The sequence below is a fragment of the Rana temporaria genome, chromosome 12, assembly GCF_905171775.1.
Source record: "Rana temporaria chromosome 12, aRanTem1.1, whole genome shotgun sequence".
Lineage (NCBI taxonomy): Eukaryota > Metazoa > Chordata > Amphibia > Anura > Ranidae > Rana > Rana temporaria.
In genome coordinates, this window is record NC_053500.1 from 147012240 (window position 1) to 147028007 (window position 15768).

Here is a 15768-nt window from a genome sequence, read left to right on the forward strand (position 1 = left end):
TTTTTCCCCTTTACCCTTTCATGGGGTTAAAAAAAAAAAAAGCGCTCATGGTTAGGGTGGCGGTTTAGCGCTAATGGCGAGTGTGAGAGTCGATTTGTGAACACTGGAGAGTGCAAAATCTGGTGCTGCTCTGCACAGAAACCAATCAGCTTCTAGGTATGTTTTTTTTTTTGTCAAAGCTTTATTCTACATCAGGGATACAAAACTACAAGTCCCATCATGCCTCTGGGTGTCATACTTGTGGCTGTCAGAGTCCCCCAGGCCACGCCCCCCCAACACATTTGCCCCCAGGCCATGCGCCCCAACACATTTGCCCCCAGGCCATGCGCCCCAACACATTTGCCCCCAGGTCACGCCCCCCAACACATTTGCCCCCAGGTCACGCCCCCCAACACATTTGCCCCCAGGTCACGCCCCCCAACACATTTGCCCCCCAGGCCACGCACCCCAACACATTTGCCCCCCCAAGTCACGCCCCCCACACATTCCCCCCAGGTCACGCCCCCCAACACATTTCCCCCCAGGTCACGCCCCCCCACACATTTCCCCTCAGGCCACGCCCCCAACACATTTCACCACGCCCCCAACACATTTCACCCCCCGCCCCCCCCCTCCTCCAACACATTTCACCCCCCGCCCCCCCCCCCCTCCTCCAACACATTTCACCCCCCGCCCCCCCCCCTCCTCCAACACATTTCACCCCCCGCCCCCCCCTCCAACACATTTCACCCCCCGCCCCCCCCCCAACACATTTCACCCCCCGCCCCCCCCCTCCAACACATTTCACCCCCCCCCCCAACACATTTGCCCCTCCAAGTCACGCCCCCCACACATTCCCCCCAGGTCACGCCCCCCAACACATTTCCCCCCAGGTCACGCCCCCCCACACATTTCCCCTCAGGCCACACCCCCAACACATTTCACCCCCGCCCCCCCCCTCCAACCCCAATTTGAAAGAAATAAAACATTTCTAGGCCGATACGTATTCTTCTACATTTTTTTACCAAAAATTTCGCAATAAGCGACTGGTTTGCGCAAAAGTTATAGCGCCTACAAAATAGGGGACAGAATTATTATTTTTTATTATTTATTTTTTACTAGTAATGGCTGAGATCTGCGATTTTTTATTGGGACTGCGCCATTATGGCGGACACATGCGACACATTTTTGGCACCATTCACATTTATACAGCGATCAGTGCTATAAATATGCACCAATTACTGTATAAATGTGACTGGTAGGGGTTAACACTAGGGGGTGAGGAAGGGGTTAAATGTGTAGCCTGCATAGTGTTTCTAACTGTGTGGGGGAAGGGGGGTGACTGGGGAAGGTAACCGATCGGTGTTCCTATGTACAAGAGACACAGATCGGTCTCCTCTCTCCCTGACAGGACGTGGATCTCTGTGTTTACACCTCATCATTACACACAGAGCTCCACGTCCTTGTCTCTGTAACTGCCGATCGCGGGTGCCATCAGTAACGCGGCGGGCACGCGCACCCCAGTGGCTGGAGGCCGTATATAGACGGCCTCCCCGGCAATTGGCAACCACACTGCGGCCTTATATAATCGTACGTACGGCCGGCAGGAAGTGGTTAAAAACATTTTACCACCAATGAAAGCCCAATTCGCCTTGAAAAAAATAAAAACAAAGTTGCAAAATTGGGCATTAAGATTTGGTTTAATCTTAGGCTGTGAAAGTGTTAAACGAGCGGCGCTTTCAGTATGAAATCGGTCTAACAGTGCTTTTGCGCTGCTTTCCACGCCCCCCAAAAAAAGGTTAAAAACGCCAGTTTTGTGGCACTTTCAAATCATTTTTCAGGAGCTCATTCATACCAATGTTGGTGCATTTCGCACTCGTTTAGCTCTCTCGTTACTTATGAGTAAGCACCAAACGAGTGCGAAATGCGTTAGCTCTTCTCTGCACCCCATGCTTCTATTTATTTGTATATGTGCTTTTATACATTATTAAAGTATAACTAAATGCATTTTTTTTCTTTTGTGTTGGATGGTGTGGAAAGGGATTAGAACCCCTGTCAGTTTTTATTGCCGTCTGTCTCTTCCCCCCCCCCATTAGGGAGATTGCCCCTTTTCTATTTTTCTCCCCATTTACCATTGAAAAGAAAATCCCAAATTTTGGGTTGCCCCCAGAAAAGTAATAGAGAGTGAATCTTCCAATAAGGACACTAGTTCTGGTGACCCCAAAAAATCCCCTTAACCCCTCCCATACCAGGCCAATTCTGGCATTCTTCTCCTACATATTATTTGAGCATTTTTTCAAAGACTTTTTTTTTTGGGGGGGGGGGGAGTGAGCCCAATTTTTTTTTTATATAAATGTGAAATATGATGTCACGCTGAGTAGATAGATACCCAACATGTCACGCTCTAAAATTGCGCACACTCGTGGAATGATACCAAACTTCGGTACTTAAAAATCTCCATAGGCGAAGCTTTAATTTTTATTTATTTTTTTACAGGTGACCAGTTTAGCGTTACAGGGAAGGTCTAGAGCGAGAATTATTGCTCTCGCATTGACGTTCCTGGCGATACCTCACATGTGTGGTTTGAAAGTCATTTGCGGATGCGACCTACGAACGACTTCACTTCTGCATGCGAGAACACTTGCCCTTTAGATTATTATTTTATTTTTTTAATCACCATTATTCCTATTACAAGGAATGCAAAACATCTCTTGTGATGGGGTCGGGCATGACAGGTCCTCTTTACAGCAAGATCCGAGGTCTACAAATCTCCGCATCTCACCACTAGGCTGAAAAAATAGAAATATCCATGTTTACATCTCAGGTCATAGAGATTGCCAGGGACCGTCTGGTCCGCGGTATTCTCTATGGCAAACGGACACCGATTCATTCTCCGGCTTGCGGATCGCACGGGCAAGACGGTAGACACATCGGAGGGTGGCGACGTCCCCAAAAAGCCAATATTTTTGTTTTTACAGTGCAGGGAGTCACCAGCAGAAAAAAAAAAAAAAAAATAGACATCCGAATGATGCGCCTGCAGCTAAACCCGTCATCCAGATATCTCCACTCAAAGTCCAGGACGTCACATGACAGCCTTGGGCAGGAAGTGGTTCATTTCCAGGAATTTTCCTCACACTTCCTGGGCTATGGGACAGGAAGTGAATGGAAATCTCAGCCAAATTTTTTTTTTTTTTGCAGAATGAAAAAAAATTGCTCTGTCCAAAATGAAAAAAATAAATAAAGTTTTGGCTATAGTTCTACTTTAATATAAGGTGTTGCAGAATGCAGCCGTCCCGAAGTTTCATGTATCCTGGCATTGTACCCGATGGACAGTGTGGGAGGGCATACAGACCAATCAGGAGCAGTGTATACCTGTCTACAAGGGTTTGTCATGCATACCCCATACAGGAAGTCCTAGACATTGCAATTGGGACGCAGCGGCTACACGGACACAACCGCTGTTCCCGTCTGACATCTATGTGAGTGCATGGGCCCCCCCAAACACACACACACACACACACACACACACTGCCTGCACTCGGGACTGTGCACCCGCACCAATGTCATACCGAGAGTAGCAGATGTGTCCCATCCGACTGGCACTGCCTGCACAGGGATGTATGGAACACACGGCCCTCATATACAGTGGATAGAAAAAGTCTACACACCCCATGTATTTATATATATATATATATATATATATATATATATATATATATATATATATATATATATATATATATATTATAGGCCTCGCTCACAGGGGTGTACGAAGGATCCCTACAGGGGATAGAAAAAGTCTACACACCCCTGTATACAGTGTGTGTGTATATTATATCCTCTGTATACAGTGTGTGTGTCGATTGAGGCTAGGTTCACACTGCTGCGAATTTAAAATCGCGATTTCACCGCGATTTAAGAGACATCTGTGCAGGGTTCAATGTAAATCGCGGCCCGAAATCGCAAAAAGTAGTACAGGAACTACTTTTTGAAATCGGTGCAGCGCTGCAGAATCGCACCGATTAGGACGGTGCCATTGTCGATAAATGCCGCCGATTTGACATGTGAAATCGCATCTCAAATCGTACCCAGTGTGAACCTGGGCTGAGACTTGGTATTCAGATTCCCCTCACAGGCCCGTCCCTGATTGGCTCTAAAATTCTAGAAACACACAACAGAACAAAAATGTATAAAACGACAAGAAATTAGTTTAAAAAAAGTATTATTTTTTTTTTGATGTAAAATGTCATACTCCTAGGTTTATTAAATGTCAAGATTATAAATATTTTAATGAGGTCATTAAACAAAAAAAAATATATATAAATAAATGTCACCTTGCATTATCCAAACGCCATTTTTTCAGGGAAGGCCGGACATTTTGAATAATGAAAAAACGGAACCAGGATAAAAAAAAAAAAGCCACAATGGAGAACTGAGAAACAAATATAAAAACTACGCTAGGCCCAAGAAAATTTTCTGCATAACGGTGAACTTAAAAAAAAAATAAAAAATAAAAGGAAGAAAATTATTGTTACAAGTGGATTTTGCCAGAAATAAAACAAAACAAAAAACATAACGGAAACCAAATAAGTTCTGCCGCTCACATTCGGATTCGGCGGTTGGATGAAAAGTTACCCTTGACACATTTTTCTTTTACTATTTTTTTTTTTGTTTATTTTGTTTTTTTATCATTTCCTTCTTGCCTTTCGGATCTTTTTCTCTTTTTTTCCTAAGTGGGACTTTTTAACAGCAGCCTTTGCCATAACATACACAATATTAAGCAAGATAATTTTTATGGTTTTTTTTTCTCATTTTTTTTATAACCTTTAGAAGTAAGGAAGGAGGGGGTGGGACCGGGGCGGGTGAGAGGGGGGGGGAGGGGAAAGTGAGATGGTAAAATTAGGACGGGACACAGAACAGAAGGGGACAAAGGGTTAAGTGCAGCTCTGATCAAAAATCAATAGCAGTCTCTTTACAATTTGTTAAAATGTCTCTTTAGGTTTTCGGATGGTTTTAAATTTTCTTCTTTTTCTTTTCTTCCTCCAATAAACATGCAAAAAAAAAAAAAAAAAAAATCACCAAACATGGGAAAAAAAAAAAAAAAAAAGATCTGAAAAATTCAGACTAAAATAGAAGGGCAAAATATTGGAAAATTAAAGTTTTTTTTTCTTTCCAGATAAAATATCCAATATGTGACGGAGGAAATCTAAAAAAAAACAAACAAAAAAAACAAAAAACACCTACATTCATTTTGCAGAAGAAAAAAAAAAGAAAAAAAAATTGATTATACTAAAAAGCAACAGAAAATGTTGACATTGGAGTGGCTGGAATATATGAAATGTATGACCCATTATCCTGATCTGCTGGAAAAAAATGAAAAAACAGTCCCGTGTACAGCAAAAAAAAAAAAAATACTGCTAGAGAAGTTCGCTGTAACGCCTGACCCTTCCGCCGAGGAGACCCGTCCAGGGCGTTCTGCAAAGGGGGAGGGGTGGAGGACTTAGCTGCCGGTAGGTACACGGTACACACCCCTCGGAAGAGGAATATACAATCCATCACTTGTCAGATCCAGACCACATCAAGCCATTACCATGCTTGCCACAATAATGTGCTCAGTACAGGACTTAAAAAGAAAAAAAAAGGGGGGGGGGGGATAATAATTTAAAGCTTGTCAGCTTTTTGCGCATGTCCATACATCCTGTGTGTACTTTGGGCAGGGGGGGCGGGGGGAGAGGCAGCCGAGTAATATCAGAAATATTTCTCCGGTGTTTGAGGTTTTCTATGGCTGCCCATGTGGATTCAGTGCTGATTCGGAACATCATTTTTTACCACGTCCCGTCCCCCCCCCCGCGCGCCCCGGTGCGTACGATGAGAGAGCGCATTCATTTTTGGCACCTCTGACGCTGTAAATCTGTAAAAGGTGGGGGTGGCATCTTCTTTCCGGAACAAAGTGGAAGAAAAAAAAAAAAAAAAAAGGAGTGAAGAAGAAAAGAAAAAGAATGTGCGCGGTTCCTATTTTTGGTTGTCATGGTCGTTGGACGCTGCCGCGGTTCCTTCCGTCTGGGCGTTCTCCGCCACGCCTAAACCTTCCGTTTCCTCGCTCTTGTGTTTCTTGATGTCCAGCTGGTCGTTCTGGTCTCCGATCTGCCTCTTGGTCGGGAGTGAGGCTGACGCAGAGGCGTGCGTGGCCAACAGGTGGAGGGGGCTGGCTGCAGCTGCAAGGTAGGAGGAGGGCGACACGTTTACACACACAGGTGACAAGAAAGCACACATTAACAAAAAAATATAAAAAAAATTGATCCAAGGGGTAAAAAAAATAAAAAAATAAAAAAAAAAATTCATTGATGCAACTGCCACATTGCACTGGATTAACCCGTCACCAATGCAAGTCAATGGTTGATAAGGGCGCCAGTCACCCCATTACATTTAAAGTGGGAAAGTGTTTAAAAAAAATAAATAAATCCTGGTCCCTTAAAGCGGATTAAACAGTGCGAGTGTGTGAAATCTGAAATTCCGGTTCACACAGTAATAACTAATAGATAGATTCAGAACTTTGCCGCGGCATAGCGTATCGTGTTTACACTAAGCCGCCGTAAGTTAGCGAGGCAAGTACATGATTCACAAAGTACTTGCCTGCTAAGTTACGGCGGCGTAGCGTAAATCGGGCGGGCGTAATGGCGCCTAATTCAAATTTAGCTAAGAGGGCGTGTTTTATGTTAATGGGGCTTGACCTGACGTGATTGACGTATTTTACCATTGGCGCATGCGCCGTCCGCCTACATATCCCAGTGTGCATTGAGGCAAAGTACACCGCACGGTCCTATTGGTTTCGACGTGGACGTAAAACCCTATTCACAGACGACTTACGCAAACAACGTAAAATTTTCAAATTTCGACGCGGGAACGGCGGCCATACTTAACATTACTATTCCAGCTATTTGATGGAATAACTTTAGGCCTGATAATGCGTTACGTAAAACGGCGTATCTGTACTGCGTCGGCCGGGCGTACGTTCGTGAATAGGCGTATCTAGTGATTTACATATTCTACGCCGACCGCAATGGAAGCGCCACCTAGCGGCCAGCCTAAAAATTACACTTTAGGATACGACGGTGTAAGACACTTACGCCGCTCGTATCTGAGCCTAATTTAAGCGTATATGGTTACCAGAATACGCCTAAATTAGCGCCGACGCAAATTCAGACTTAGGCTGGCGTATCTACTGATACGCCAGCCTAAGTCTCTCTGAATCTAGCTATAAAAGTCTAAGACACTTTCTTAAATAATAAAACACAATCTTTGACATCCATTTCTCATCTACAAAAATTAAATATGCAAAAAAATAAAAACAAAACACCATAAAATACTTTTTTTGGTGTTCATTGAAGGACACAGCTGAAGTCATCATGGATGGGTTTTCATGCCGCCACCTACAGGAGTGGAGGGCTAGGCTCAACTAAACTTGAAGTATAACTAAGACAAAACTTTTTCTTTTTTTTATATTTTTGATGGATTAGAACCCCCGTTTTTTGTTATTGCTGTCTGTGCCCCCGTTAGGGAGATTCACCAGTCTGTGTCCCGATTATCATTGAAAGGGAAAGTAATAGAAGGGAAATCTTCCAATGAGGGGCACTAGTTCTGGGGGATTCCCCTAGTTTGCAGGGGTTTCCTTTCACGGTTCCCGTTTAGGCCATGGGACAGGAAGTGAAGGGAAATCTCCCCCAAAAGGGACACAGGTGGCAAAAAAATAAAAAATAAGCCAGACGGGTTAGGACCCTCCCTTATGCAATCCACAATTAAAAAAAGTTTGGCCTAAAGTCCTACTTTAAAATCAGGCCTAAGACCCCCCCTTTCACACTGGGGCGATTTGCAGGCGGTACATCGCTAAAAATAGCGCCCTGAAAGAGCCACTCCGGTCTCTCCCTCGGGCTTTCACATTGGAGCGGTGCGCTGGCAGGACACTAAAAAAAGTCCTGCTAGCAGCATCTTTGGAGCGGTGTGTATACCGCTCCTGCCCATTGAAATCAATTGGGACCACAGCTATACCGCCGGCAAAGTGCTGCGGGTGGTTTTAACCGTTTTTCGGCCACTAGCGGGGGTTAAAAGTGCCCCACTGGCGGACGAATACCCCCCCGCAAAAACGATGGTAAAGCGTCGCTAAAAATAGTGGACACCAGAAACAAAAAGCAACAAAACCTAGAACCCAAACTCTGCGGCCATGGCTGGCATCTGCTAAGACGGCAACAAGCTCCAGAAGGCCGCACCTTAAGCGCGATTTTAATTTTAGCGGCACCTAGCGGCCTCTTGTAGGTGGGGATATCAAACGCATCTGTGATGACTTCAGCTGTGTCACAGTTACATAGTCAGGTTAAAAAAATAAGACAAGTCCATCCAGTTCAACCATAAAAATAAATAAAATAAAAAATATACAGTCCCATATACACAACCCCCCCCCCCCCCCCCCCCCACACACACTTTTTGGCCCCCTGTACATCTTTTCACCCAGGGGTGTTGCCATTAAAGGATAAGTTCACCTTTGTGATCACACAACATGAATATTTAGGGTGCAACACGTTCAGAATCTGCCTGCTCTCCCCCTCCCTGTGACAGCGGGCAGGGGATCTTCAGTCTGCACTCGCTGTAAAAAAAAAAACAAAAAAAAAAACGCATGGCCGTGCGGGCTTCACCTCTACGTCATTCATTTACAGAGTTCTTTGAATGAACTACCATGGTGCTGATGAGCGCTCTCTAGGCAGTTCATCGAACTTCCCATCACTCACGTGCTCCTTGCTGCGAAGGGCAGGTATTGGTGAGGGCAGAGGCCTGGCCATTAGTTTGTACAGTGGAAAACCGGTCAGTAAGCTGAACTGGGGACTTTTCATTGGTTTTGACATGCTTTGCCCTTCCATGCAGGATCCCCAGCGGAGGTGCCCGCGATTCGATGCAGGATCCCCAGCGGAGGTGCCCGCGATTAGATGCAGGATCCCCAGCGGAGGTGCCCGCGATTAGATGCAGGATCCCCAGCGGAGGTGCCCGCGATTAGATGCAGGATCCCCAGCGGAGGTGCCCGCGATTAGATGCAGGATCCCCAGCGAAGGTGCCCGCGATTAGATGCAGGATCCCCAGCGGAGGTGCCCGCCATTAGATGCAGGATCCCCAGCGGAGGTGCCTGCGATAAGATGCAGGATCCCCAGCGGAGGTGCCCGCGATTAGATGCAGGATCCCCAGCGGAAGTTTCTGCGAGTAAGGGCAGCCCCAAAGTAAGCAATAGGAGTCTGCCGGCTCTTGCAGCCAATAGTGTCCACTTGTAATCTCTCAAGCAGCGATCACATGCGAGTGATCAGACCCGGACACGAGCAGTCTGCGTCCGGGGGAAGATTACTTACATGTAATCACAGCTTGAAAGAAAACATGCGTGTAGAAGCGATTAGCTGCTGAAGGCGGCATCCTCTCACTGCAGGGTTCTCACATCTACTTGCAATCAGGGAGCCTCTCGGGTGTGAAGTCACACTAACTCTTTGCAACACCAACACTGCCAGCACACAAAACAGGAAGAGTAAAAAAAAACACAAAATATTCCTACCTCGGCTTCCATTTCCTCTCCACTGCCAAGCTCTGTCAATCAGGTGGGAACTCGAGTTTGCTGAAAGAAATATTCAGCTCAAGATTTGAATAGACTAGAGACGGGACTAATCATCCGTCCCGAGATTAACAAATTTAGAAAGAGGGGCGGGGAAGTGGGAGGGATTGGACACGTGATTGAATATTGACAGACACATTAACAGACAGAAAAAAGCTGGATGTAGAGGGGGCCCCAGAGTGCGACAGGTGCAGGGGGGCCCCAGAAACTGACAGATCTAGGGGGGCACCAGAGGACACAATTGCTGCAGTCGTCCAATACAGAGAGCTGTGCTTATCCAGGCAAGGCAAGGGGTTCCATCACCAAAATGTCAATGCTTTAAAATCAGATGGAGAGTGGAGAGGGTACTGAAAAGGGGTGGTAGGGTTCAGGGTGGTTTGCATTGTATGGAAGGTTTGGGAAAGTGGCGGAGGAGGGGGTGGATGTGGCGTAGAGGGAGAAAGGAAGGAAGCAGGGTGGAGAGTGGGTGGTGGAAGAGGAGGGTGAATTGGGGTGGGAGGAAGGGAAAGCTGGGGCAGAGAGCTTGGGGAGGAAGGAAGGGGTGCCAGGAAGGGGAGTCAAGGTGGGTGGAAGGGGAGCCAGGTTGGAGAGTGGGTGGTAGAAGATGAGGGTGACCTGTGTGGGAGGAAGAATAGGTGCCAGGGTGGAGAGTGGGTTGTGGAAGAGAAGAGTGAGCAGGGGATATGGTGTAGTGGGAGGAAGAGGGCTGTGGAAGGAAGCAGGGTGGAGAGTGGGTGGTGGAAGAGGAAAGGGAGCCAGGGTGAAGAGCCGGGGTGGGAGGAAGGGAGTCAGGACTGGTTACTGGTGTGGCAGAAAAGGGAGCCGGTGTGGCAGGAAGGGGGTGACAAGGTGGGAGGAAGGAGAGCCAGGTTGGAGAGTGGGGGGTGGAAAAGGAAGGGGGCGTTGGGGTGGAAGAGGAAGGGTGGGAGGAAGGGGAGCCAGGGCGTGCACCCGGTGTGGCAGAAAAGAGTGAGAAGGTGGGAGGAAGGGGAGCCAGGTTGGAGAGTGGGGGGTGGAAGATGAGCTGGTGTTGAAGGAAGAGGTGCCAGGGTGGAGAGTGGGTTGTGGAAGAGTGGGTGGGGGATGTGGTGTAGAGGGAGAAAGGGCAGGATAAAGAGGGCTGTGGAAGGAACTAACGAAGCAGGGGTGGTGGAAGAGGAAGGGGAGCAAGGGCGGGGAGCTGGGGTGGGATGAAGGTGAGCCAGGTTGGAGAGTGGGTGGTAGAAGAGGAGGGTGAGCTGGTGTGGGAGGAAGAGGTGCCAGGGTGGAGAGTGGGTTGTGGAAAAGAAGAGTGAGTGGGGGATGTGATGTAGAGGGAGAAAAGGCAGGATAAAAAGGGCTGTGGAAGGAAGGAACGAAGCAGGGGTGGTGGAAGAGGAAGGGTGTGTTGGGCTGGACGAGGAAGGGGAGCCAGGTTGGAGAGTGGGTGGTAGAAGATGAGGGTGAGCTGGTGTGGGAGGAAAAGGTGCCAGGGTGGAAAGTGGGTGGTAGAAGAGGGTGAGCTGGTGTGGGAGGAAGAGGTGCCAGGGTGGAAAGTGGGTGGTAGAAGAGGAGGGTGAGCTGGTATGTGGAAGGAAGAGGTGCCAGGGTGGAAAGTGGGTGGTAGAAGATGAGGGTGAGCTGGTGTGGGAGGAAGAGGTGCCAGGGTGGAAAGTGGGTGATAGAGGAGGGTGGGCTGGTATGTGGAAGGAAGAGGTGCCAGGGTGGAAAGTGGGTGGTAGAAGAGGAGGGTGAGCTGGTATATGGAAGGAAGAGGTGCCAGGGTGGAGAGTGGGTGGTAGAAGAGGAGGGTGAGCTGGTATATGGAAGGAAGAGGTGCCAGGGTGGAGAGTGGGTTGTGGAGGAGAAGAGTGAGCGGGGGATCTCAAGGGTGGAGGGGGGTGAGTTCCCTCAGTAAGTGTTGAGCCTACAGTGGTAAATCGGCAGCAGAGCCCCATACACAGACATGAGGGGATTCTCTTACCTGTAGTGACCTGTCCTTGTATGGCAGTGGTGATGGGCACCATGTGTGTCCCGTTCTGTGTGACGGCTTTGATGGGGAGCTGGTGTTGACCTAGAGGGGCTTGCTGCACTATAGTAACCGTCTGGAGGGGGGCAGACGATGAGGTCTGGATAATTCGGCTGGCTGTGTTGAGCGCTTGGTGGTTGATCGCAGGAATTGCTTCTACTTTTACTGAGGGGAAGTAGATAGACAGTGGAGGGTGAGCGTCTCTACCTACAAGAGTGACAGACGTTAGCAATATTCATTTATTTATTTTTCAACAAATAGTGGGTTGGACCAGAACACCTGGACCAGGACAATATTAAATTATACAAAGAAATAAAAACAGAAGAGGCAATAAACATTGAGAAGACAAGATCTTTACATGCATTGTGCACCATCGCAGGTCTTACCTTTCATCTCCTTGTGGTCTCCGTTCTCGTGTGGCTCTAGTTTAGGCTGGGCTACCATTGTGGCCTGGGCTACCATCGCCTGTCCCGCAACCGTGTAGGTGTTGACGGGGGTCAGGCCCGAAACATTGGTAACTGACACTGCAGGGATCTGGTGGACCACGTGCACAGTCTGCATGAGGGTCTGCTGTTGCTGGGAGGTGGTAACAGGGGTGGCCACTGTGTACGTCATTGGTTTTATCGTCTGGGGGAGCTGCCGCTGCACAGTGATGAGGACTGATTGGCCGGAAAGGGGGGATCCTGTATAAAAAGAAGAAATGACATCAATGAGACGCCTTTATAATATCTGCATGTTGGTCATATGATCAGCAATCCCACCCCGGTATACAAAAACTGCAGTTAGGGATGACCAAGATCCAACTCCGCTCAGATACAAACTAAAATACAGCAGCACCATTTACAGTGAAATCGCTCTCTATATGCCTCAAAGCATGCAAGCATTCCTACTGCTTGCATGCTTTAACAAGTTAAACGTCACCTATGGAGATTTTAAAGGGTAAAAGTTTGCCACCATTCCACAAGGTGGGCGCAATTTTGAAGCGTGACATGTTGGGTATCAATTTACTTGGCGTAACATTATCTTTCACAATATAAAAAAAAAAAAAAATTGGTCTAACTTTACTGTTGTCTTATTTTTTTTGAATTAAATAAAAAAAAAAAAAAAAAAAAAAAAAAAAAAGTTTTCCCCAAAAAAGTGCGCTTGTAAGACCGCTGCGCAAATACAGAATGACAGAAAGTATTGCAATGACCGCCATTTTATTCTCTAGGGTGTTAGAATAAAAAAATATATATAATGTTTGGGGGTTCTAACTTCTAAGTAAAGGGATGGCGATGGAAACAGGCAGGGAAACTCCATTAGCATCGCTGGTTGTCTTGACATACCAACAGCCACCACAAGAGGGCGCCATATCACAGAAAGAAGCATAGGCCCGCAGAGCCGCAGCTTCAATTACCGGCCGGCGCGGCTCGACGCGATCGTGAGGGGGGTTGCGCACGGAGACCGGGTACCCCAGCTGTGCCGCCCCAGGCGACAGGTCGCTAATTCTAGTCGCAATTGCGACCTGGCACCCGGGGGTTGGTCGAGCCCTGTAATAGGGTATACTGAACAATGAAAACAAGCGAGAGGACGCATCCATCTAAGAGTAAACCTGTTTATCTGCATAGAAATCGTAAATAAAAGTAATGCACTCACAGGATATTAGGAAAGGATTAACACATCATCAGCAGGAATGTTGTCATCTAAGGAGCTGCAGAGAACCGCAGGCAAGCGGCTGTCGAATGCAGTAGTGTTGAGCTGTGAAGCGGCTGGATGGAAGAGAAGCGCTGTAGAGCTGGGAGATGAAAACGCACGTTTTTCAGGCTAGTGACACACCAGCTGCTTGCCTGACGATATCTGCAACTCCTTAGAGGACAAGAATCCTACTGATGTGCCGATCCCTTCCTAAAATCCTGCGAGTGCGTCACTTTTTATTCAAATAACCAGGTTTACACTTAAATGGGGGAGCCGCCTTCTCTCGCTTGTATTTATATGTGGATTAGGTCGACTCGGGGAAAAAACACCTCAGCTTTAAGTCAGCAGCTACAAATACTACAGCTGCTGACTTATTAGGACACTTACCTGTCCTGGGCGCCCGCGATGTCCTCTCCTGAAGCCGATTGGTCCCTGGGCTCTCGGGTGCTGCCGTCGCCATCTTCGGTAAGGGAATCAGGAAGCGAAGCCTTGAGGCTTACACGGGTATCTGCTCCGACCCCCCCCCCCAAAGATGCCAAATGTGACACTGGAGGAGGGGGGGGGGGGTGGGGGGAGTTATACGAAAAGGGGAAGTGCCTTTTTTGGGTGTAGCGGCCATCTATGGCAGGGGTACAAATCCCATCATGCCTCTGCCTCTAGGTGTCGAGCCTGTGATCACTGCAGGGATGATCACTCCACTGACCCCCCCCCCCACTCCAGGGATAATCACTCCACTGACCCCCCCCCACTCCAGGGATGATCACTCCACTGACACACACACACACACACACACACACACACACCCCCCCAGGGATACTCTGGCTGACAGACAGCGGGCCTGTAAACCAAACTGATTTGTAGCCTATCATTGAGTTCAGAGTTCCGCCAACAATCTTTTTGAAACATATGTAAATAGCGACACAGAAAATTAACTAGCAAAAAAGTTTGAAACGGGAAGAAATTCTGCACAGCCGCACTCCCAAAAAGTTTTTGCCTTTTATTCAAAAAATGAAATCAAAAATGCATGCCACAACAGAACGGACAGAAGAGCCGACGCGTTTCACACTAACAGTGCTGATTACTAGCCGAATAGCCAACAGACTTCTGTCCGTTCTGTGGCATGTATTTTTGATTTAATTTTTGGAATAAAAAAGGCAAAAACTTTTGGAGTGCGGCGTCCGGAACTTCTGTTTCATTGCTATATGCATTGCCAGCACCTGTGGCTTCCAAACTGGAGGAGAGGTTTTACCTTCGTCTGACCCACCTGGAGCAGTGATACTCCCTTTCCCTAGCAATAAAGTTTATTGCTATGTCAATTCACAAAAAAAAAAAGCTGAAGGTAGTTTTGTTGGGTGTAAAGAACGTTTCCTCACCTGGGGCGCTCTGTGCAAACCGCGCTTCCTGGATCACGGCAAGCTTTGGCTGGATGGCGCTTGGCTCCGGGTCCATCGGAACTGGCGAGCCTTCCCTGGACAGGCTCTCCGGGGTCTGGACTCCACTCGAGTGTGCCGACAAAACCCCGGAGTGGTTGGGAGATGCTGGCGCACTCCTAGGAGGAAAGACAAATCACACTGAGACCTCCACAGATGGATACAAAAAGATGACAATACTATACAAGGGGTGTGATGGGTCTGCACAGGCCAGACATTAGAGGAGCACCAGAAGAGGAGGATTTAAGAAAACCTAAAAATCAGAACAAAAATGTAATATATGGCCGTTATCCGTTCTGATTTTTGGGTTAATGACATTTTCTTTAAATACAGAAAATCTGTTGATCCCCCTAAAAAATGTAATGTCCTTGTGCCTTGCACTGAAATCATAAAGTGGAACTACAAGGAATCCGAGCGCCACAAACACTATAAAATACTTTTGTAATATTCAAAGCAAACTCCCCCCATCCATCTATGTCTCAATGCTTGTTAAGAAATTGCGTCATGGACCTCTTGGCTGCTTCTCTGATGAATGCTTTCCTTGCCCGGCCCGGTCAGTTTAGGTGGACGGCCATGTCTTGGTAGGTTTGCAGTTGTGCCATACTCTTTCCATTTTCCGATGATGGATTGAACAGATCTCTGTGAAATCTTCAAAGCTTGGGAGATTTTTTTTAATTACCTAACCCTGCTTTATACTTCTCCACAACTATATCCCTGACCTGTGTGGTGTGTTCCTCGGCCTTCATGATGCTGTTTGTTCACTAAAGTTCTCTAACAAACCTCTGAGGACTTCACAGAACAGCTGTATTCATACTGAGATTAAATGACACTCTATTTACTAATTAGTTGACTTCTGAAGGCAATTGGTTCCTCTAGATTTTAGTTAGGGGTATCAGAGTAAAGGGGGCGCCATATAAATGACACAATAAGCGCTGTGTAAGCTGTTGGCGCTATATAAATCCTGTATAATAATAATAATAAATCATTTTCCTTCCACTTCACAATTATGTGACACTTTGTGTTGGTTCATCACATAA

General features: G+C 47.2%; 1 protein-coding gene across 4 annotated transcripts in view; it reads right to left on the minus strand.

Annotated features, from left to right (window-relative positions):
• Nucleotides 1–4184: 4184 nt before the first annotated feature.
• The window catches only part of FOXK2 (forkhead box K2), an 86165-nt gene continuing 74581 nt past the window's right edge, over nucleotides 4185–15768 (minus strand). Inside the window, exons 6-10 of one of the 4 annotated variants that reach the window (XM_040331151.1) lie at nucleotides 14675–14850; nucleotides 12014–12310; nucleotides 11583–11834; nucleotides 9563–9622; nucleotides 4185–6194 (exon numbers count right to left, since the gene is read on the minus strand). In XM_040331151.1, the coding sequence (XP_040187085.1) occupies nucleotides 5992–6194; nucleotides 9563–9622; nucleotides 11583–11834; nucleotides 12014–12310; nucleotides 14675–14850 (988 nt within the window). In that variant the 3' untranslated portion in view covers nucleotides 4185–5991. The remainder of the gene's footprint in view (nucleotides 6195–9562; nucleotides 9623–11582; nucleotides 11835–12013; nucleotides 12311–14674; nucleotides 14851–15768) is intronic. The other 3 variants (XM_040331152.1, XM_040331153.1, XM_040331155.1) reach the window with 3 other exon arrangements.